The following is a 24620-nucleotide window of genomic DNA, read 5'->3' on the forward strand; positions in this document are numbered from 1 at the left end:
CACAAGACCACAGCAGCTAGTGAAGAAAGCAACCTTGATCTTGATTTTCCACTGCATCCATGTCCTTTGGCCTCAGTTACACCAGGTCATTACATTTCTACAGTGTAGCTCATTCGGTGAGAACCCAAGGTGCTGTGCCTGAAAAATGCCTTGAATGAAAATCCAACCTGGCGTTTGGGTTCATGGTGCTTCTGCGCCGGCCTGTGTGTTGATGAGGGAGGGGGGGGGGGGCACTGGCAGCAGGCGGGCGGTGAATGCGCTCATTTAGCCGGCCTTGTCTGCCCGCACAGCAGGAGAGCAGGCTGCCCCAGTGCCCGCTGCTACGCCAGCGGCAGCCCAGGAATATAAATGCCAGCGTTTTCTGCTAGGGAGCCCAACAAGGCTCTCGCTGTGGCACAGGTGCTGAATGCACAATGTGTCATGGTCTGCTGGTGTGTGTGTGTGTGTGTGTGAGCATGGGGTGGGCTGCCTAGTTACTTTGTGATGCAGTAAGCTCCCTCTGTCATAGCTCATGTGAAAGGGCTACTGTATCTGTTTAGTGTGGGAATTTGTAATCCTGCTTCTGTTTTTAAGCCCATTTATGTAGTACTCATGGCAAAGACCAAGACGATTCTATACCTCCTGCAACCTCTGCAATGTCTTTTCCCACTATGATTCATACCTACTATCATAATAGTACACTGAATGTAATGATAAAAACCAAACTGTAGGGCTGTGGTTTAGAGTTTTAATGTCAAGGGGGGGGTAAACGTTAATCTGTTTCTGGAAGTCCTCTATTAAATAGATCATCAAGGGTTTGGGGCTGTCTCCCTAAATACCCATCGCAAAAGCTTCATAACACTGGGGAAGGCTGGGTGGCTAGGCTAAGTAGTCCCATGCCAGCAGACTGCAGTGTAATCATGGGAGAGGTCAGGGAGGTAGCCTACCTGGCAAACAGAGACTAATGAGTTTGCCAGAAATTTGGATGACCAGCACAGTGAGTAATGATTGATAATTGTTTGACCAAGCACAATTCAAATACACAGCAAGAACTTTGCACTACCATTCAAAAATGCTTTGAATGCGTCCTGATTGTTTCTATTACCTTCTTACAGCCTGCTCAGATCTGTAGCAGTTGCAAATGCACAAGCGCGGTGGGGGAAATTGAAGTCCCTCGACCTCATCAAGGACCTGACTGCGATGAAGGTTGAAATGGCCGGTGGCCATGTTTTTATGTGAGTTCATACCCAAAATCTATTCCATGCAACTCCTGTGGTGGAATTTAAATAGGGTTTGTATGGTAATGTTGGCTGTTAAAATCAAATCTGCCCTGCAGTCATCATAATGCACCTCCAATACTCTGCAGTGTAGAAAGGGAGGCACTCAGAAAATGGTGCGGTTAAAATGAGGACACTCGTGTCCTATTGTAAATTCTCTAAAAACATATTTGCCAATTCTGGTTGCAGCAGCAGAATCTGCTTTTAAGTAAAATAAAACAAATTGTATACGTGTTTTTATACTTATGACACTCTGAAGGAATACTTTTCAGTTGTCTTAATAACCTTTTGTTTTTGAGTGTTTTGATATATGCTTGACCGTTTATGCCACTGTTGTCATTTGTTGATCTCCACAGGTAACAGCGTGGCCTTGTGAATTTGTTTCTGCGTGTGCGAGTGTGTACGTGTGACGTCAGCAGCCAAGGAGGGGCAGTGCCTGAAGGTTGCTGTTCTCGGTGCTGAAGCCTCCCGCGGATGCGAGTTGTGTTGAGATAACAGCATCCCTCTCCTCAGCCACCTCGACACACTGGCTTTTTCCATAAGTTCCGTGTCCTCCCGGAACCATTTTGATTAGGCTACATGTGCAATTAATATATGAACCCTTGAGTCAGCATGCCGTGTTAGGGAAGGTGTGTCGCGGATCAATAATCAGGATGGATTCGCGGTCTTTCATCCTTGCTGTTCTAGCTTTCCACGCGTTTGCTGCCATCGCTGCGGATAGAAAATTCGGTAAGTTCAGTGATTTTAACTGACAATATAGCCTACAAAACGTAGCCTACAGTATGACATTTTCGACGGTTAGCAAAGCAAGACTGCCTTTACATGTTGTGGAAGGTTACAATGTCTACATATTCTGTAGAGTTTGTTGGTGAGTAAAAGTAGCCTACACTTCATGTGCGTCTCCGTTAGCTTACCGTTTAACTGAATTGTGACAACACGTGATGTTACTCACTTGGAACATGGAAACATGGAACGTGTATTTTCCCACGCATGGGAAATAACCAATGCTTATTGGGACGCTTATTGTACCCAATACTGGACCTGCCATAACCCGATTAAAAGTGGTTAGCTTACTTGTTTTCAACAAGACATGTTTTCTTACGCACCACATTGTTTTTATCTGAAGCGCCCAGAGAGCAAAATGATATAGGTAAACTCTGACAGTTTACAATAGAAGGCGATTACATAATCGCGTTACAGATTGTTAAAGTGTCTTGGCAGGCTTCTTCTGAAAGGCGGGGAGCAAACAGCCCGTGAACATCCCTGTATCTCCTATCTGGAAACAGTCAGGGAGCATTCCTTATCGCCCCGCTCAACCAGGACACAATATTATCTGACGCTGTATCTTTAAACCGTTATTCTTTAAAAGTCGTCTTTGCATCGAGTCACAACAGCCTTCCAGCTACTAGGGCCTAGAGGGGTGTGTGTTTTCTATTAGGCAAGGCCAGCTTTTTGTGTCCTAGAACATTGCTCCAAATTATCCGTACACATAACCTAATTGCACCAAAAGCACGGGACATTTAATTAAAATTAATTACACCATTTTGAAATGACTTGCACTTGATAAATGAATCGAGCAATCTAGTAATAGCTGTCTATTTGAAAGTGAAATAGCCTAGGTGACTGAGCAGCTATGCAGAGATCAGTGGATGTTCATGAAGAAACTTTTGGTGAACACGTCAATACCTTACACACAGGCAGATTGTGTTAACGTTGCACACCTGCAGTTCATTGAAATGCTATGTAGCCTCTTTGTGGATATGAGATGAGCAGGCCTGGTATTTCCACACTGGGGTTGACTGGAATATTCTATTATGGTATGGCCTACTCTACTGTCAGGATAAAAGAGGAGGAGTCAGGATGAAACGCTTGTATGTCCCTTTGGAGATGTACAGTATGGCTTCTTATGTGACGTGGTAGAACAGATTGAAAGGAAATGAGTGAGAAGATGGGATGGATGAGAGAAGTGTGACTGGACCAGTCACTCGGGTGGGTGGGACGTCCAGCAGAGCCATCTGTTTGTTGTCATCAGTCTCAATGTGCTTGTTTTTGTTTTCTTTCCTGTTTTTTTTCTCTCGATCTTTCTCTCTGTCTTGTTTACATTCTCAAGTTACCTCTGTTGCTCCACATCTGTCAGCCATCTGCACCCCACCTTCCTTGAACGCAGCAAACGCTTGCTTTGCTCTTTGACAGTAGCTCCCTTTACCTGCCTTATCCACAATGTCTGTCTTGTTTGCAGTTCACTTAAGTCGTTAATGAAATGCCAGACATATACAGTACAAGTTTAGACAGATAGGCAATGAGTCAGAGTCAGTGAGACATTCATGTCCACAGAGAGCTGATCAATGAATCATTTATTTTCATTATTAAACTCCTTCTGTTGTCACTTCCTCTCTGCTCTCTCTCCCATCCTCTGTGCTCTTTCTAGGAGTTTAGGCTCGCCCCCTGTGTGTCTGTGTGTGTGTGTGTGTGTGTGTGTGTGTGTGTGTGTGTGTGTGTGCCAGTGCGAGGGAGAGCTTTTGTGTTTAATTAGTCCCTGTGTGCATTGTGTCATTATGAAACCCGGGCCGACTGGAGAAGATGCAGAATATGAGGTGTTCCCAGATGCAACTGCAAGGATTCCTTTGTGTGTACAGGATGTGTGTGTCAGTATGTATTTATGGGATTGTGTTTGTTTAGCCTTGCAAGTTGCATTTTCTGTGGGGACTGCAGCAGGTGCTGATGCTGAATACTAGGAAGAGATACCTGACATGCCCGAGCTATAAATATCAAGCAGAGAGAAAGTATGACTACAATGAAGAGGCCCTGTCTTGTCATTTTTCTCTCTCTCTCTCTCTCTCTCCCTCCCTCCCTCCCTCCTCCCTCCCTCTCTCTCTCTGTATATTCCTGCATCTGATTGATCTCATTAATCAGACATGGCATATTAGATTTACGGATGGCTGAACAGATCAATGCAAGGTGGCACATAGATGATCAAACTGATTGATGGAGAGATGCCGCGTGACCTGATCGGCAGGAGTAATAGATGGCTCCATAGCCGGTTCGCTGGACTGTGGCGCAGATGGACCGCCGCCTCCATGAATATTGCAGCGAACCTTTTGAATGAGTTGATGAATGGTACAGTGACACCCCTTCGGGCGGAATCGTCTTCTCCCTGCTTCTCGTTCGCCCGCTCGGCCATTGTTGCAGTGGCCGCCCCAGTGGGACAAGACAAAGAGCGGAAGAAAATGGCCTCTGCCATGTCGCCGAGGTCCGTCTTCATCTTTGTCACCTTTCTTTCCATCCCTCCCCACTGCACCCCTCACCTCATCCTCCCACCCTCTCTTTCTCCATATTGTTCATTCTGTCATTCTGTCTCTGTCCATCCACTTCTCCCCCCTCTCCCCCTTTTCTTTCTAACTTACTTTCTTTCTTTTATTCCATCTGGCTGCTCCCCTCTCCCCCCCTCCCCTCTCTCTCTCTCTCTCTCTCCCTCTCTCCTTCTCTCTCTCTCCCTCTCCTCTCTCTCTCCTTCTCTCTCGCTCTCTCTCCCTCTGTCCCTCTCTCTCTCTTTTCTCTCTGGTTAATGGACTTGCATATCAGACAGAGGGGTAATGCATCAAGACAGGTCTGATCTGATTTAGCGCTGGCAGCCCATCTCCCAACACCAGCCATGACCGAGGCCTCGCTCTGCTGCTCGGGGTGCCTCGCTGCAAACGGATGGTATGGTAGCGTGAGAAATTAGATCGCTTGGAGGAGGAAGAGGTGCTGAGAGCGCCACTGACTGTCAGAATGTGTTGTGGTGGCGACAGAGGTGGTGAGTGGGAAGTTGTCAGAAAGAGACATTTTTGGAAGTGCTTTTAGAAGTGGCTCTCATATGTTTACAGAAAGTGGATCACATGCACCCTTACCTGTTGTCTAAGGGCCACCAATAATCTGAATCATCCCTTTAGAAGGAAACAGCATCTTTTCCTAAATGCTAGAAATCATTTGAATAAATAGGTAGAGCCCTTTTCCCTTTCATAGCATACAGCAGGGGAAATAAGTATAGAACATGTCAACATTTATTTTCAGTAAGTATACTTCCAATGAGGCTATTTGCATGACATTTTCACCAGACATTTGTATTAACTCAGATAATACACCCATACTGAAATTTCTTTGTATTTCTGAACCCATACTGAAATTTCTTTGTAAATACTTTGTGGAAAAGCCTTTATTTGTAATGACCGCTTCAAGGCATTTCCTGTATGATGAAAATCAGTCGCAGTATTCAGGTGTGATCTTGGCCCATTCTTTTAAACAGATAGTATTTTAATATTGAAGATTCCAGGGGTCCCTCTTGTGAATCCTGATCTTTAGTTACTGTAACTTCCAAAACTGTTTATTTGGATTTATGTCAGGGCCTTGATTTCCTTTCTCTGAAACTAATTAAGTTTCCTTTGCTGAATGCTTTGGATCATTGTCCAGCTGGAAGGTCTAGCCATCTCATCCTCATCATCCTGGTAGATGGCAAGATTCTCCCAGAACAAAATGGCTCCATTCATCATTCCTTCAACTGTATGAAGTCTGCCAGTACCATGAGATGAAAAACAGCCCCACACCATGATATGATGCCTCCACCTTCAAACCACACTGTTCGTATGGTATTTTAGAGTGATGCCAGTGGCATTTCTCCTTCAAATATGGTGTGTAGTATGACATCCAAAAACTTCAATTTTGCTCTCATCTGACCAGAATACATTCTCTCAGTATTTCATAGACTTGTCCAAATGTTCTGACTTCCTGGTCAGAAATCTTGCGAGGAGATCCTGTGCATGACGGTTGATGATGCAATGATGTTCCTTCCACTTGCAGATAATGGGTCCAATACTGCTTACTGGATGATTCTGAAGTTTTGAAATGCACCTGTAACCAGTTCCCTTGATATGTTTTGCAACAATAAGGTTGCAAAGGTCTTGGAAGAGCTCTTTGCTTCTACCCATCATGAAAGGTTTCTTGTGTGACACCTTGGTATAGCCTATCAATATGTACTAACACAGCTTATATTAATTTGCACAGATAGGACGGACAATTACTCTCTAACTACTTTTTCCCTCATAACTCTTAGTCCGGCTATCACCAGATCAAGCCGGCAGATCGGGCTGTTGGAGCCAGTCTACATACTCTACTTATGGACATTAATGTTTGGATTTTTTTAATATGTGTGGATTACCTAAATTAATACTAATGTCTGGTGAATTTTATGCAAATAGCATAGCACTCTGCTGTTACAGTATATCCATCTGTTTCAATGCTTGTTTTCATCTTTCACATTTTATCTCTCATCTCTCTTCAGCTTTGGTATTATCCACATGCTTATCTTGAGGTGTCCTTGGTTTAACTATAAATGATAGTATGACCTTATTCCAGGACAAAATGCCAGGGACTTCTTTGAGTATTCTCAGACTATTTTAAAAATTCAACATAACACTGTTCTCTTTCAACCACTAGTGTAGAATACGTTTTCAGAAGTTACAGTGAAAGTTTTCATTTAAAATGTATTCATCACGGCCAATGAAAACAAAATATTTCGTCATTCTGCTCTTTGAACAGACATGGAGTATCCTAGAAAAAAAGAAGCATTCTGTTGTTTTTTTACGCCGGTTGCATAATCCTTCTGTATCCCAGCACAACAGACATGCATGAGTGGATTTTGGCTTTGTGAAAGTTGTCACCTGGCACCCATCTGTTCTTGCTGTAGACACCTCTGTGGATCCCAACTGTGCCACATCTCTGCTCGTTGGCTTGTTGGCTGAGACACATAGGAGCATCAGCTCGCTATCTCAACAAACACTTTGGCTTCTAGAATATTCTGTCTTGGCATTTGCGTTGTATCTTTGTTCCAACAGCCCTGGCTGTGTGTTTGTATCTCTCACGTCTAGTCGGAGCTATAAGCCTCAGTTGTCAGGGCGGGCCTGGTCTCGACGGACTAATTTAAAGAGCAGTTGGCCTTGCTCTTGTTATTCCCCACAGAAAGCAGAGATAGAGCAGAGAAGAACATGACATACAGTACGGCTCAGAGAAATTATGTCACTGTCATGGAGAAACTGACCTAGGACTGTGCACTCCTGTCAGATTCCTCTGTAGATGGTCTACATTTCTGACATGACATGATATGATGGCCCACCATTACCAATGTTCACCCAGTTTCACAAGCGGTAGAGATCACTAACTAGCATATAGCTAATAGAAATAGCTTATGGTGTAGATAGAAGTCTTAGTCACTTGCAATCCTTGATCAAATATTAATGACAACAAGGTGCCACAGGAAAATATTTCTTCTTTTTTACATCTTCAAGGAGATCATGTTTGGCATTAGCACAAATACTGTTGGAATTAGCACAAATACTGTTAACCGCAGAGGTTTTATTTAAAGATATTTCATAATTTGAGCAGGCTCATTTTCATATGTTCATATTGTGGGCAGCTGTGAAGTTCAATATCTCTTGGCATTGATCCAACAAGCTATTCTAATTTCTTGTGCGCGCATCTGCTCTTAGCAGCAATGAAAGACCATCGATTCCCATTAACTAGGAACATATTAATGAACCTCTGCCACTTGTACGCTGACCACATGGAAACACAGCTGCAAAGATCATCATTTTTCACCTCTTGGCCACCCCCACCTCACCATGCACACACACACACACACACACACACTCATATGCACAGTTCACACACATACACAGACACTCAGCCACACCCAGGCACACACAACCCGTCACGTCACCTTTCGGCCGCCTTCAGACAAATGTCCCTTGTCATAATGCGTAAGTCATATTAATTGCAGTGCCGTCGCTGCTCTGACAGATTTATGTGAGGACAGAGCCTGGTGCTGTTGCCGTTTCCTCAAATCAACTCCGAGTCATAAAGGGAGTATGGGACTCTGTGTGTGTGTGTGACCGGGCCCTCTAAGTAGGCTGCCTTCTGCAGGTGGGTGATGCAGGTTTATTGGTTCACAGACGTGAGGAGAGCAGAGGCCTTGCTTTGGTGGCTGAGTGTGCTGATATTACACCACATTGCCCTGCAGCTCAGGATCTCTAAAGGCGCTCAGATAAATCTGAGAAAGAAGAACATTATGTAGTGTGTGTGTGTGTGTGTGTGTCTGAGGGAGAGACATAGAGGGGAGATACATTAGTTCATAAATACAGTTCATCCATCAATTTGTCGCCTTCTGTGTGTAGCTTTTCTGTACGTTTGCATATATGCCTGATTCGTATATATGGAGTCATATATTGCACTGTTTGCATTGCTTTGCAAGCATTGTGTAGTCTGTTGTATAACTATTCATCTGTCTTGGTGTGGATAAGAGTTTTTGTTTTGTGTGTGTGTGTGTCTGTGTCTGTGTCTGTGTCTGTGTGTGTGTAGTTGCCAGCGTGGCATTGACGTGTCTCTGTCCTGGAGCCAGTGCGGGCACAAGCTGCCTGCTGTGAGTGTCCAAACGGCCCTTCAGCTCACCGCTGGGCTTTGGCAACACGTCACGAGCAGGTTCAGCCGCCGCCACTCACAAAGCCGCCCCAGCACTGCCAGAGCAGATGTGTGTGTGTGTGTGTCTGTGTGTGTGTGTGTGTGTGTGTGTGTGTGTGTGTGTCTGTGTTTCAAATTTCACTCAAAATCAGGTTTTGTCAGTTTTCTGAGTTTAGAGTTGGGAGCCGCGGCCTGGCTGTCTCGCAGGGCTTTCTATGGCTTCATCAGGGCGACGCCCAGAGAGTTGAGTGATGGGTGGAGAATGTCAGCCCTGTGGGCACAAGCTTGTTCCTGAGCACAGTGTGTATTAATTAGATCGCTAATGGCTAACAGGTATGCAGCTGTCCTAGCTTTGCCTAATGGCACAGGGAAAAGAGTCATCTCTAAAAATGTATCTCTACATCCCTGATTAAACTCAATAGCGAATGTTCCACTGATTGATTTCATTTTCATTCTGCCTGGTCTTTTCTTCTTTTTCTCTCGAGCCTCTCGCAGATAGATCTCTCTATTTTTCATTTCATGCTAATCATTTTCCCCTGCAGAGCAGAATTCTATAAGCGAAATCATCAAACAAAAAAAAACCCTCCTCTTTAGCTGAAAGATAAATCGCTGTTCTACATTATGATTTCCACCTACACGAAAACAAAGCTCAGTTTCTATTATCGGTCTCTTCCTTAGAGGTGTTTTCTTGATTAGCAGTCTTGTACAAAAGCTTTCTTGCAATGGAAACATTTCCCTTTATTTTGATACTTTAATGCTTTATTTTTCTTCTCTCTCTCCTTCCATTTCATTCTCTGCATTGTTGTCCTGAAACAACGAGCTCACATTCATGGTGCCATGTGAAATAAGGGCAAGATCAAATGCCTGAATCATTCATAAGGTCAGCTGAAGGTCACGGCTTTATTCTCAGCCCCCGCCACTGTACAGCTGCGCTCACATCTTTAATTCATGCCGATTGGTCGAAAGACTAGCTGACAGCCAATGAAAAGCCTTTCTTACACTAAAGTGACCTTGTCTGGTCAGAGCTAGGGCCAGTCTGACTGAAGAGTAGTAAAAGTTTTTTTTAGTTGAAAGCATTGTGTGTGTTATGACTACTGGTTGGTGGAGTTCCAAAATCTTGGTGTAGAGTGTGTAGAAACTACATGGAAATGACTGTGTTGTGAAACAGATTGAAATAGACTGAATGAATGAAGTCATTGCTCTCCACAGTGGTTTGATCCCAAAGCCATAGCCAGAAGTTATGCTCACAACATACTGTAAGTGTAAACCAATTAGGAGGGGATTAGCAGCATATTCCACCAACTTACACTCAGAAGGCAAGAAATTCAACATGGCTTCTTTTACTCAGAATGGGGCACAACCTAGCTATTGCTATGAATAGACTTTGGGATTTAATTGCCTTGTCACATCAAAATGTTGATGCTCAGTCTTGATAATGAAGTGGTTGGCTTACTGTACAGTGTGTTCAATAACACACACTAGTGTATCTTGCACACACTATTGAACCGATACCGGCATTGAGCTAGATGTCAGAATTTGTGCTCAGGATATGGCCTTATAGGGCCAGGAGGGTAACTAGCAATAGAGTGGTGTGCCATTAAAAGCATCCCCTACAGCCTCACTTGTGGAGATGGATCGATGACGCTATCGACTGAGCAATGTACTGGACACCTAGTCTGTGGTTAGAGATCTGTGGCCGTGGGGTTTCTGGTAATGTACCAGTGGGTCAGGGAACAGTTCCTGGTGTACCTTATGAGCAACATTTTGTACTGTACAAGTACTTTAAATAGTTTTAGTACATTTTAGTATTTTTAGAGCAAAAACTTGGTGAATGGTGCTAGTCCTGAAGTTAACTCTTGGTTTTAAAGTATGGCCTTCTATGGAAACTGTTTTCATGCATAAAAGATTGTGCTGCTGCTGATAGAAATCTTTGCTGAAGGCATTCAGAGGAGGTGCTGGAGGCATTCAGGAGAGGTGGGTCTACCTCTGCCATTCCAGACGAGATGTTGGGTGTTGCCCTCTTTAGAGATTGCATCCTAATTAAAATTTTAAATGCACCTAAGAAGATTACATTGTGTGTGCGCTCTGCAGAAAAGTCACTCAATGCATTACGTGCATCCTAAAGAGAACAGGCAATATGTTCCGGGTGAGCAGTTTGGTAGTTATCTAGACGTTTCCTCATCTCAAGACTTGCCTTCATTTGCATCCGATTTAGTGGGTTGACAGTCTTTTGGAGCCGTAATTAAATCTACCTAGACCTCCACAGCCTGTGACTTTGGAGGTGGGTCCTCAATCTAATCTTGGCAAGAAAAAAAAGTAAAACACTCAACTCCCATGTGGTGGTTTGGATACACAAGCTTCCTGTAATTGGCTGGGGGGAAAACAAACACACACACATACACACACAAGCTGGGCCTTCACAGTCAGATGTAAGCTAATTACACATCAGGTTGATTACGGCAGAGGGCATCCACTCTTTCTCCCAGCCAAGGCTAAAAAGTCTTGCTATTGCTTATTTAAGAGGGCGTTTGTTGTGGCCCTCCTGTGTCCTCCTGCTCGCTGTGGGAAGCCACATGGCATGCAGAATGGGCCATTTATTATTGAATGGCGAAGACTCCGACTGTAGCGAAGAAGAAGCTCTAGATCGCAGGCTTTTTTTTTTTTTTCAGTTGTGCAGCTAGGCACATAGATCTCGGGAGCGGAGGAGTTTTGCGAATGTGACATAAACTTTTTAAACAAGCTTGTTCTCTTTTTTTTTTTGCCCTTGCCGCCTGTCAGTAGAAAAAAGGGAGGAGAACAAAAACTTTTGACTCGGTGTTCCCGTTTGACCCGATGCTAGGTGTCGTCTTTAATGAGCGCCGAAGCCTAAAGTTGCGGATGCGCCGTCGCGGCTGTTAGGCTGAGCTCAATTAGTCCCAGGGGGAGGCGGGAGGCGGCTGCTGACGCCGGTTCCCATCCTTACACACGTTCCCTTTTTCTTTCCCTCTTTCTCCGTCTCACTCTTCCTTCCTTCCTTTCTTTCTTCACTCGCTACCTCTTTCAGAACCTTTCTGCGTATCGTACGCTCGCTGCACACTTCCTCTATCTCTACCTCTCTCTCTGAGCATCTCTCTCTGTACAGTATCTCTCTCTCCTCAGACGGCCTTTCATGCTGTGTCCATACTTGGCCTGAGCCTCACTCGCAAATGGCCTGTTGGCCGTGCGCCAGGCAGAACTACTTAAGAGTGTCCTTGTTAAACAACAGTAATGATTTATTTTTTACAAAGATGGAGCACCAAGGCACAGGCCATGGGAGGGGACAGAAGGGGACAATGTTCCCAGAACAGAGTGGCAGAACACCAGGTCCTCTACAGCTGCTGCGGGCAGTTTCAGAGGGAGCTGAAAGACACCTGTAGGCGTTGGCATGCTCGTTACACACACACACACACACACACACACACACACACACCTGCAGTGCTCAGGATGAGAGGGGACAGAAAGGTACAAGGTACACAGGTAAACTTTCCAAAGCACTCAGAGCCCTGTTCTTTTGTGCAAGAAGCACTTTCCGGTTGATAGCCTTTTCTTCCCCCTCATGGACACATGTTTGTTGCCCTCAAGTGACCCACTCCCTGTCGTAACACATAACGTTTTATAGATTAATTTTCCTTGTGGCTTTGTCTTTGTCCTTGCCTCCTCCCTGTTATTCCTCTCTCTCTCTGTCCTCCACTGTTCATCCTTCTGTCCTTCTCTCCTCTTCTTCTCTTCTTTATCCCCACTTTCTCTCCTCACTCATCCCTTCATCCCCTCCGTGCTGGTGGGCTTCGTGGAGAGCTGGCCCGGGCCTGTTTGCCTCCTGATCCCCCCGCCTGCTGTCTGTCTGAAGGTGACTGGGCACTGGGACCGTCCACTCGACCCGCCCGGCTGCAGGCGGCAGGTGGCTGAGAGGCAGGAGCAGGCGGCCTCTGAGTGTGTGTGAGTGTGTGTGAATATGTGTGTGTGAGTATGTATGCATGACTGTTTGTGTTTGCCCTTGCGTGTGTGTGTGTGTGTGTGTGTATGTCCATGAGTGTGTGTGTGTGTGTGTGTGTGTGTCTGTCTTTGTGTGTGTATGCCCATGTTTGTGTATGTGTATGTGTGTGAGATGTGTGTGTGTGAGAGAGAGAGTGTATGTAAGCCCATTCCCATGTGTGTGTATGCCCATTGTGTGTGTGTGTGTGTGTGTGTGTGTGTGTGTGTGTGTGTGTGTAGGCCGGGCCAGACTCCTCTGCCAGACAGCAGCTGTAATGGCAGCACTGAGGGCAGAAGTAGCGTGTATCTAGGACAGCGTGAGCAGGCACCCCTGCCACAGAGAGATGTGGAGGGGCATGGAGGAGATGGAGGGACATGGAGGAGATGGAGGGGGTGCAATTTGATTTACAAACCTCCCCGTACCTGCGGTGGGAACATGCCAGACTGTTTGAACCACAGCGAACTGTGTACACCTGTCTCAGAGGTTGATTGAGATTGTTTGCATGGTACATGTCCTTCTGCGCTAGGACATACTGTATGAAATAAACCACTGTACTGAAAAAAAGATGATTACATTGTCCCACTGACTTGTATTCCCCCTTGTTTGGTAATAGTGCTTTTGCACAATTAAAAAGTGACTTACGCACAGATGAGATTGGGGTTGATTACAGTAAGATCTCGGCACACTGTCCCACCCTGTAGCCCTGCCTGCTGGTGGCGTTTCTGCACTGGTGGTCTCACGTGATTAGAAGCTTGAAAGCGCTCGTGCTGTAGTGGGAATTCTCGTAGGGTACATTAGCGTGCACAGAAGACCAAAAACCCCCCTCCGGGCTTATGTAAGTCACTCACGTCTATATATAGAATCTGCCTCGCCCACGGTCTCTGTTTGAATCTCACACAGACTTATATTAAAAATGCAGCGCTATACCTCAGCCCGTGATTTGATGAGCTTTTCCTTTCTCATAATTGAGCGCTGTGTGGTTGCAGACCAATACTGAATCACGCTGCAGACACTGAAGCAAGAGCTAGGCAGCTTTTCATGCCAGCGCGCCGTCTGTTGATGGCTTTCCTTCTGCTCACATTAGCCAGGTAATCAGATTCTGTTTTTTGTTGTATTTCAATGCATCAGTTCTACACTCAACTCTTAGCTCGGAGGGGCCAGCCAATCAGTGATTCAGGTCGCTTCGCTGTGGTTATTATAGTGGATGGAATCTTTTCAAGAATTAATGCGACTCTAACCGCTTAACGTACAGACATGTTGAAATAACCGTTCTAAAGGTCTGGAGTGGGGCAAGAGAGTTATTATTTCAGATTTATAAAGTTTATACTTTTTAAGAAATAGGGGATTAAAAAAGCTAAAAAGCTCATTTTCCCCCCATTGACTTGAATGGCTGCGATGTCATAATGGCCTAAAGCCAGCTGCGCTCGTTAAAGGTGCGATTTGTAGGATTGTTACCGAACGTTCTGTAGGCCAAAATCAAAACACTGGTGAACGTTCTCAAGACTACCAGACGCAAGCCTCTTCTGGGTTGCCAGATGTAATGAAGACTTGGCTAACGTTAGTTGACCCGCAGCTGCTTTAACGTTTCTCCAACCATGACCCAGCTACACATTACGGAAACAGTGAAAACAAAAAATACCTCTCTAACCAACGTAACATATTTAGCTGAAGTTTTTTAGCCTAGGCTACCTGTTGTGGAGAAATATGGCCAGCTCTGCGTCAGACTTGATATTCTTCGTTTGATGAAGATGTCACCATCTCAGGAAGCTCCTCCGATGTCCACTTAATTTGTTTCTTGTTTTAATTTTGGAGATTTGCCTGCCTCTCGTAGGCGTTCATGACTACAATTGACAGCAAGTTGACAGTTGGCCTTTGCTAATTTGGCAACACAAATAGGAGGACACGCCAGCCCATTATTAATACACTATTCTATAATTAATTGTTCAAAACATAACGAAAATTCCAAGAGATTCCGCCCCGTAACTCATTTTTTTCATGGGTTTGTAAGGGGTTTTACGGGTTAGAGTAAATCTTGTCAAATAAGCCATTACTTCAATTTATCGTGTTTCCTTACTCTCTGACAACATATGGTGATCATTTTTGGAATGGTTACAGTTTATTTTCTATTATTTCCTACATACTGGTCCTTTAAGCTCCCAGAGTAGTTCCCGGGCAAATTACAACACTGACAGTGTCACCTGTGAATTCAACCGTCTCAGCAGAGAGGGTTAAAGCGGAACGAATTACGTTGCTCTAGCTTGCTAGTAATCAAGGATCTTTGGTCTCAGCTTCTAATGCATACAATCTGGTGCTCCCTAAAACTACACATCCCGTAATTAACTTGTGCGCATGCGCAGTAGCATTCTCCTTGCCTCATTGATTCGATTCTACAGGCACTGCTGCTGTCAAGCATCCTCTTGAAGAAAGTTTACGTTCTTGTTGTCTGGTTCGTCCAACAAACGACGACGAAACGGACGTTTTCCTACCACACCCAATGTAAGTTACAATTATTTGTGTTTTGTATTTGAATGGAATGTATGAAGTCTGTTTAAAACGACTCGGCTAATCAAGTAAGCAAGCAAGCTGACGTTAGCTTTAAACTTGTAGCTTAGCAACATAGTAAGTTCATGTTTCTAGGTTCGCGGTTGTGTGCAGTGGAGGCGGTAGCAGCTAGCTAAGCACTCAAATTGCCAGCCAGCCGCCTTTAGAGTAGCGATAGCTGGCCTGACGAGGGAAATGGCAAACAATCACTGGCTGAAACTTAGCCTTCGTTTTGAACTACGTTTGTATGAGTGGCTCAATGAGTTAAATCTCCAGTTACAAGGCTAAGACAAGCACCTAGCAGATCTAAGATTACTGCATTCACCAAAAAACTTGAGGTATGGGACAGGCACCTCGATCGCGACAGTATTATGCCTTTGAGAATCTGAGTGAAATCACTGAAACGTCTGATTCGGGAGCCACTGTAGGCCTACATCACATCCCTGCAAAGTTTATTTCAAAAATATTTCCCAACCAGCAGTGATCCATTTAATGCAGCATGTTGGTATTTCATTGAATATATTGTACAATGCTGTAAAATATTGGCCTATGCTTCCTAATATGTTGCTGGAAAACAGAAATATGTGTTTAATTTACAATGGAACATTATGTATTTATTTATTATATCTGCAGCACCAGCTGATTTTAACTCTGCTGCCGAGGATATATTTGGAACTTGTCATTATTTCAATAAATTTGACCCTTCTATTTCTGTTAGGTGCCGCTTCACTCTGCTACTGAAGGATCAGGCTGACTGCAACTGCTATGGATGGCAGGAAAACACAGTACTCGTGAATTTCTAGATGAAGAGTGAATAAATGCACTTGCTTAACTGATAACAAGTTGTCAATGGTTATTTATGCAAGCTTGTGTAGCCTAAACAAGACATACCTAGGCCTAGCCAAATTTATCCTGGCTGTAGATAAAGCAGGATATGAATCTCCCAATATTTTGCCAGATTAGGCTAATAGTGGTTTACTGAGGTTTAATATCAATTGAAATAGCACTGAAATCACGTTGATCTTTAGTTTGGTTGTAATTTCAACATTGTTTCAATATTCATTTTAGTGGAAATACCATTGAAATCCCATTGATCTGTAGTTAGAATTTCAACGCTTTTTTTAATATTAATGAAGGGTGCAAAAGTGATGTAGAATAAATGTTGCAAAAGCGACGTTGATTCAATTATTTTAACGTTGACAAAGTAATTGTTAGCTGGCTGCAGAATGAGTAGTCATCAACACCAACTGAAAGCCCCGTTTTGCAGGTACAGAAGTCTTGCATTGCATACTCTGAATTACATTTTCCAAAGGCCAGCTTTCATGCTTGTGTCACAACTTCAGAACGGCTTGACGCACATGCTTAAAATTTTGTGTGAACATTTGTATGGACTCAATGATGAAGTCAAATGTCAAGGCCAAACCCACCTTGAGTGTGATATCTCAAGAATGCCTGACGCACAAGTTTTTTTGGTACAAGGGTTTGTATGAACGCAAAGATTAAGTGATTCAATGGTTTTTTTTTCAGGAATCTCCCCACCAACATTAACCCAGCAGCTTTCCATCCATTATTGTAATTCCTCTGGCATTACATTTCTAGTTTTTAACCTGAGGATGCCACGTATAGACCACCTGTATTCCAGCCCAATTTGAGGTGAATTAATATTGCAGAGGACAAGGATACATTACAGTCCAGCCCTATTGTCCCGACAGAGTTTTATTGGTCATTAGGTGGGAGTGAAGGTCCTTTGATTACATCCCGGGCTGCGATGAAAAATAGGCTAGGTACGGTGTGTGTCCACTGGGCATAGGGGCCGCTCTCGCCAAGCACAAAGCATCGCGACTGCCAATCAGTGCGTGTGTGTAGTGGACCCGCATCGATCGTACTGAAATGAACGTGAAGGAGGCAGGGGCAACACCGGGGCTCCCCTATGTCAGAGACCCTACTGTGGAGTCCTCAGTGCCACACGCAATAAATGTACTGTAAGTGCAGTCATTACCAGAGGGGGAGGTGTACCGGTCTGGCTCGAGAGGAGTAAACAAGGTGGGGGGTGTATATGTGTGTGTGGTGTGTGTGTGTGAGACACTCAGCACTTGGCAAGCACATCTTGTTCTCATTAAGATGGCTGCCTGACAGAGAGAGCTCTGAGCTCATCAGAATAGATGCGTTCAGAAGCTATGCCTGCCCCCAACACAAACACACACACACATTTTTTTCCCAGAGCTTTGTGCACTGACGCAGAGACTTCAAGCAGTCGTTAACGGTGGGAGAGAGAGAGAGCAAAGGAACCTCACACAGATAGTAGAGTAATCACAGTCAATGTGTGGTTCACAATCCATGCCTTCCATCTCCTCATTCACTGCGGTGGTATCGCAGGTGGGCCAGATATCTGCTGTGTCGTCGGCCATGTCTATCTGGTGCTGGCGAGAGTCGTCACACACACACACACACACACACAAAGTGAAACGTATGAGCGTGTGACCGTGACGCTGATATTTAATTAAGATACGGCCAGGTGCTTTCGGTGTCTCAGGCGACGCGACGCGTCTTAACTAAGATGAACACCCCTCAGGTGATAACAAAACTACCCGCCTCTCCCGTTAACTCTACAACACCTTCACCGCTTTAGTGTTAATTTTGTCACCTATTTTTTATTTAGTCGTAGTCTTAGTCTTGTGACGAAATGTCCTTTTTAGTCTTTGTCATATTTAGTCATTCAAATATAATTTTTGTTAGTCAAGCTTTAGTCGACTAAAAGTCTCACCATTTTAGTCTAGTTTTAGTCAAAAGAAAACTAAAGGTATCTTAGTCTTAGTCAGTTTTAGTCAACACATTTTAGTCTTTTTTTATAACAAATTATTTCTGATTACCATTTGAGTCAAATAGTGTTTCACACATCTCAATTTTCCAACAATATTGTGTGTCCACAGGGCTACTCGTCTGTTATAATTACTCATTCTGATTTTTTGTCAGTCAGTATGTTTACATGCACAGGTAAGTCGAGCTACAGTTATACTGTAGCTCGGCTGGATTTGACCATAGACAGTAAAAGATTTGACTGGACCACTGTCATATTAAGTAGACCAGTGTTTCTCAAAGTGTGGTCGGGGATCACTGGTGGTCCATAAGCTATCCCAAGTAGTCCACGAGCAGGCGTGGTAAAATATAATATAGATGAGTTGTTTGCAATATTGAACCAACTTGTATGTAAAAAACAGTTCTGCAACACTGTCTATGCCAGTTTAAATCATACAGTATGAATCCACACAATAAGAAAAGTGCAAAGACAATAAGCAAGGTGGTTCAGTGAGTAGGCCTATTGTGTAGACTAATTATAGGCTACTGTTGAAGTAGGTCTAATCTTTTTTTTTTTTTTTAGCTAGGGTTAGTTAAGTGGTCCTGAAACTGAAAAAGTTTGAGAAACACTGTCATAGGCCAAAGTATTAATGTTTTTACTCCTACTCGCTAGATGCCCGATATGCCCAAACACAACACATTCCCCAAACAGACTCTCCATCTTAGCCATAGCTAACTTTAGCTGAACTTTCCATATTAGCTTACTTGCTAGCAAACTTTGCATCATCAGTCTAACTAGTTAAATAGTTGACATTACATGATGAACATTTTGTATGGACATTCTGGGGATGTTAATTTGTATGAGAGAAGCTTCAACTTCTGGGTATGTAGCATTGTGGCATAAAGCTTAGGTAGTTAGCTTGCTAACTCTGGCAGAAATCTCCAGTGTTCTTGTTCCATGTAGTTTCGTGTTGCAGCCACAGGGTTGCAGCAACAGCAAATAGACTAGCCTACAGGAAAGCTGTTGCGTATGAACTCATTCGGAATATTTTGAAAACGTAACAGCTAGATATTCTGTCTTCTCATTTTGTAGACGAAAATGAAGAGAGATTTTATCTTAGTTTTTATTTCAAGCAAAACATTTTAGTCTCGTCTTTTTTCGTCAACAATAATGCATCTTAAGATAGTCTTAGTCAGTGTTTCAGGACATTACTGCCGTCTCGTCATCGTTTCGTCTTAGTCATGAAAAAAAAGGTCGTTGACGAACATATTTCCTCTCGTCTCGTCTGACGAAATTAACACTACACCGCTTTAATTAAACATTTGTTTTTAATCACTTTGGAGAAAAAAAAAAAGAAGAAATGATATAGGAGTTGGTGGAAAAGATTCTGAATAATCTCGTTCGCTGTTTCGAGGAGGGCCAGGGCACCTCTCCTCTAAAGTCTTGTTTATTTATTTATTTATTTATTTTATTCATTCTAGTTGGAGTGAGTGCCTTGATTGCGAAGTGCAGCTAATTAATATGGCCGACTGGCAGACGAGCTCTCAGACTGAGGGTAATGAATGGCGCAGCTGAGGCTGATTAGACGCCAGGGCCGAGTGGAGGCTTGGGGGACTGGCCGGCGAAGCGAGGGAGGTGAGCGGGACGAAGCGGAGAGAGAGGGTGTGCAGGGGTCAGGGAGGGCAGGGAGATGGAGGAGTGGGAGAAGGGCAAGAGGGCTTGAGAGATTTTGGTGGGGATCCATTTCAGAGGCTATAGGCTTCATCAAGAGCTCTCCCTTGTTAGGAAATGGTGGACCCGTTAATAGGAAAGTTGGACTCAGACAAGATGTTTGGGCTTTCTTTCGCCTGTTCTCATTATTCCATCTCTCTCTCTCTCTCTCTCTCTCTCTCCTTTCCTCTATATTCTCTTAACTGCATGTTCTTAGTGGAGAACAGAGGGATGAAAAGGAATGATAGATAGATAGATAGATAGATAGATAGATAGATAGATAGATAGATACTTTATTGATCCCCAGGGGAAATTCAGGGATGTGTGTCTTAGTGGGGACTGGGGAGCAGATCTAGTTAGGGTCTCTATTCGTCTCGCGGAGACTTACGCTGCCATTTGGCCCCAGACTTAATTGGGTCAAAAAGTCATTAACTAGGGTCTAGATTCAGAACTTTTCTTTACCTGCAGATAACATACAGAAGATATTTTACTGTATGAAAATGATAATTACAATGTACGTGACAATCATGTCAAGTGAATGCTGTTGTAAAAATGTGGCTTTCAATTATTCAATCAGTTACTGTAGGTATTGTAGAGTGCCTTTGACACTGGTATCCACTATCATATATCAGAGACAGGAAATGTCCTGTGGATGAATATGGCTGATTTCCTGCCTTCCCCCTTAGATGTGACAGTTACCTCCTTCTTCCGGTGGTGTGGCAGCACAATATGAACTGTGGTTAGTGAGCGGTCGATAGTGTGCCTTAGATGCTTGAGCGGTTGGTTTGTTAAATAGCCTCGTAATGATCCGTGACAAGTTTTGATGTGACTTTTTCGGGAACAGCCAGGTCCTGAAGTGACTTTGTTCTGGTAAGCAGGATGAATGAAATGTCTCTGAGCTGAGTTATGTCGTGACTCATTGTTTCAATTGAAAGGATCAATTGCCCGAGTTGAGAAATTGTCAGCAGGCCTCTTTTGTTGTGTGTGTGGTCTGTTGTCAGGGTGACTGTGGGAAGTGAAGTGTGTGTGTGTGTGCTGTATATGTGTGCGCGTGCGTGCGTGCGTGCGCGTGTGTGCGTGTGTGCGCGCGCGCATGCATGTATGCGTGTGTGTGTGTGTGTGCACGTGTGCTCTAGGACTGGCCTTCTGTTCTATCTCCTGCTTACAGGGACACGCTGTCATTCCCCTGGGCTTTATCAGACACAGGACACATGCTGAAGTTTCTTTGGGACGATTCCCAGTAAAAAACCCACTAAATGAGCCTAAGCACACACACCCACACACACACACACACTCCCACTCACTTACACTCGTTTACTCTCTCATACACACATACACACACTCACTCACCTACTCTATCATACACACACACACACTTTGGCCACCACCCAGCTTTTTGAAAGCTTGAAAGCCTTTCACTTCTCTTATCTCTGTTCTGTGTACCTAAGATTCCCCGCTTAGCGGCATCTCTGGCTAAAGATGTGCCGTGTGTGTGTGTGTGTGCGCGTGTGTGCGCGTGTGTGTGCGTGTGTGTGCGTGTGTGTGTGTGTGTGTGTGTGCGTGTGTGTGTGTGTGTGTGTGTGTGTGTGTGCGTGTGTGTGTGTGTGTATATTCCCCACAGCAAAGTGGCTCTCGGTAATGTCCCATGGTGAATGGATATGGCTGGGTTCCTGCCTTCCCTTTGCTAAGCCACAGATTTGCTGACTCACCGAATTCATTAACTTATTAAAGGCAAAGTGAAATGCCCTTGTTGGTTGCAGTGCAATAATCATCAGGGCTGGGAATGGCCTACAGATGTGATCCCAGGGACAAGCCCGTCCACACACACACACACACACACACACAAATTCCATTTCCATCGCTATCACAATAGAACAAAAGTGCCAGCGTTAGGAACGCAGAAGCTATTAGTTATCTTAAAAATAAAACTTCCCAGCAGTTAATAGACACCCTGTGAGTCTGTGCAGATTTACAAGCTCTGAAAAAAAGCACCTCTCCTTCACTCCGAGGCGTTTGGGAAGTCGCAGACGGTAGTTTGGGATGTGATGGATTGATAGTGCAGGGCCTATCAGCGCCGTGGCAACAGCGGGTTGGCCGAACGTGGCACCACAGCTGGAGCGTTGCCATGAAGCCCAGCCGGGCGCCGCTCCCACACAGACGCGCGGTTACTACAGATGAACGACCCCTGTGCCCGCCGCAATCTGTTACGGCCGCGAATACATTAACTAAAATATACGCCGCCCGTCATTAGACTCGCTTTTTACAGCTCACCGTGAACTCCGAAAGGTGCCGTGTCACCGTGCAGCCGACTCGATAGCATGTTTCCACAGCCAGCTCGACGAAGGTAAATATGCCCTTCAAAATGTAGGGGAAATGATTGAAAACACCCTCTTTCTCTCTCTCTCTCTCTCTCTCTCCTTCTCTGTCCCTCTCTCTCTCTCTCTTTCTCTTTACCTTCTCTCCTCCACCTCTTCATCAGGCTAATCTCCAGTCCCCTCACGTTCCGCTCCTGTCATTATTGACTCACCCCTCAGAGCAGAGCTAAACCCAGTGCCTATTCAATGCTTCAATAGTCATCAGGACACACATGCATACACACACACAGATAAGGAGAGAGAGAAAACACTTGCTATGAAATGAGCACACTGTGATTATGGGAGAATGCTGGTTTGGGTGCGTGGTTGGTGGTCCCCATTAGAGATGATGATAATAAGTGGTGTGAGGTGAATAAATGAGCGGAGACTGGAGGTGTGAGATGATGGAGCTGTGGGAGAGAAGAGAGGACTCGACTGCACCCTTCGTCTCCCGCCGTCCCATCCTCCAATAACATTCCCTCGTCCTCCTCCTCCTCCTCCTCATCATCTTCTCTGCTCTTCGCACCACGACCCGCACACGCGTCTACCCACCGAGCGCTCTGTGCCGCTCTTTTGACATTGGCCGGGGTTTGTCTTGAATGGATGAGTTGTTTTTGATTTTCACTAGAAGCAAAGTTCTCCTTGGGACTGGAGAACTCAACATGAGCAAGTGTGCTCTCTTTTTCTAATAGCTTGGAATGAGAGAGTAGGCTGTTCACAGGTAGGGGAAGAGTGGCTGTGAGTCACAAAGTGTCATTTGAAATAGCCGTGAGCATTTTTTTATTTTAATTCTATCTCTTTCTTGGTTGGTGACATTGGTTGTCATGAGTCTATCTATTTAGGGGAACCTTTACCTCTTCTGTGCCCTTGTGTTCTCGTATTGCTGTATTTTACAGCAGTTTTTCCCCCACGAGGGACAAGGGCATTCCATGCTCCAACAATAAATCCCACAGGAAGGTTGTGTGTGTGTCTGCGTTTATCTGTCTGTGTGTCTGTGTCTGTGCTTACTCATTCACTTAACCCTATTTGTACAGATAGGATCAGCTCTTCCATTTACAGTCCTGTAACTACAATCATATAAACCGAGTATCTCCAGATGGATATCTCCAGATAGGATCCTATCTCTTTCTCATTCTGTCACAGATAATCTACAATTTATGGTAAGGGGACCCTTTCCTGTGGTGTCCCCTTGTTGCAATATTATTATGTAAAACAATTGTTACATCAGCAGTGGGATGCTCATTGGGTAATGAATCCTAATGACCTGACTGATTGGTCTGAGTTCACCTCTTCAGTAACAACATGAGTCACATCAGGACCTACTGATGCATGAAACTGTGAACAGTGGTAACTGTTCTCTGTGCTAAAAAAAAGCTGTTCAGTCTTTTGACTGAATTGGCAGCCATGTTCTTCCAATCTAACTGTAGTCTCTCTCTCTGTTTCTGTTTCTGATACAGGCTGCTTATTTGAAGATGGCGTCTGTGAGTCATACGAAGTTTGTGCCAATGGTAAGTAAGCCGATATTGTTTATTCTTCTGATCATAGCAGCTCTGGGGCAGTCATATAACACACACTGCAAGGCCACTGGCACATTTTAATTGGCGCTTCGCAACATTGGCCAGTATAAACATTGCCAGTGTCAGGAAAGAAAATATTGTGGAATTAAAGGTTTAACAGGTATCCCAAAGGCATTTGTAGACATTGTCATTATTCCACTGGATTGAAACAATAGTAGAATTAGCTTAGGTTGCCATTAAGACTGATGCCGTGAGACTGCTGGAGTTGTTGTTGATGTAGTTGTGTAGCGGCCCCATACTCCCCACTGAAGACAACTGAGCTGTATCATCCCTGCAGGTGATACCACTACACCGACACACCGAAAAGGAATCCTATTTTTCCGCACTGTTTATACCTGAAGAAAATAGAGGCCGATAACAACTAGTGCAAACAATTGAGCTCAATTAAAGCTGTGCAGTCATGAGTGAGAAATGGAGGACTCCCGAGTCCCCCGCCTTGCTGATAGCGGGGAAGGGAAATATGGAGACCGCCGTCTGGGGACTCTTATCTTCCCTCCTTCTCTTTCTTTCTCTCCCTCTCTCTCTCTCTCTCTCTCTGTCTCTGTCTTGTATGCAATTTCTCTCTCTCCCCACCTCGACTCTATCCATCCCTTTGTTCATTTCTTAATAAGTCTTTCTGAGCCTGTCTGCTTTGTGCTTTTGTCTTTTGCTCGCAGCGCTTTCAGACATTAGCTTGTAGCGGGTTGTTCAGAGGCACATAAAAGGATAATGAGGCAAAGGACTCCAGTCGAGGGAACAGGTGGCAGAGTTGGCTTTTTTGTTTTGTGGTTGTGTCTGCTTGGAAGCTGTCAACACGGCGTGCAAATATCAGTGTAATCAGTTGCATGGACACATAATTTAATGGAAATAAATTATGTTTTATTTTTAATGGAAAATGAATCAATTTGGACCTTTATAATTTTCAGA

The 24620-nt window shown here is 44.4% G+C and overlaps 1 protein-coding gene and 1 long non-coding RNA gene across 2 annotated transcripts in view; both read left to right on the plus strand.

The window, feature by feature from the left end:
- Positions 1-1673: 1673 nt before the first annotated feature.
- Positions 1674-24620, plus strand: part of ptprn2 (protein tyrosine phosphatase receptor type N2) — a 198349-nt gene continuing 175402 nt past the window's right edge. Inside the window, exons 1-2 of the mRNA XM_048266409.1 lie at positions 1674-1985; positions 23595-23645. Of these exons, the coding sequence (XP_048122366.1) occupies positions 1910-1985; positions 23595-23645 (127 nt within the window). The 5' untranslated portion in view covers positions 1674-1909. The remainder of the gene's footprint in view (positions 1986-23594; positions 23646-24620) is intronic.
- Positions 15010-16115, plus strand: LOC125309463. Its single transcript, XR_007196135.1, has 2 exons — positions 15010-15231; positions 15995-16115. It is a non-coding gene; the product is annotated as an uncharacterized LOC125309463 (long non-coding RNA).

The sequence above is a fragment of the Alosa alosa genome, chromosome 16 (genome assembly GCF_017589495.1).
Source record: "Alosa alosa isolate M-15738 ecotype Scorff River chromosome 16, AALO_Geno_1.1, whole genome shotgun sequence".
Lineage (NCBI taxonomy): Eukaryota > Metazoa > Chordata > Actinopteri > Clupeiformes > Clupeidae > Alosa > Alosa alosa.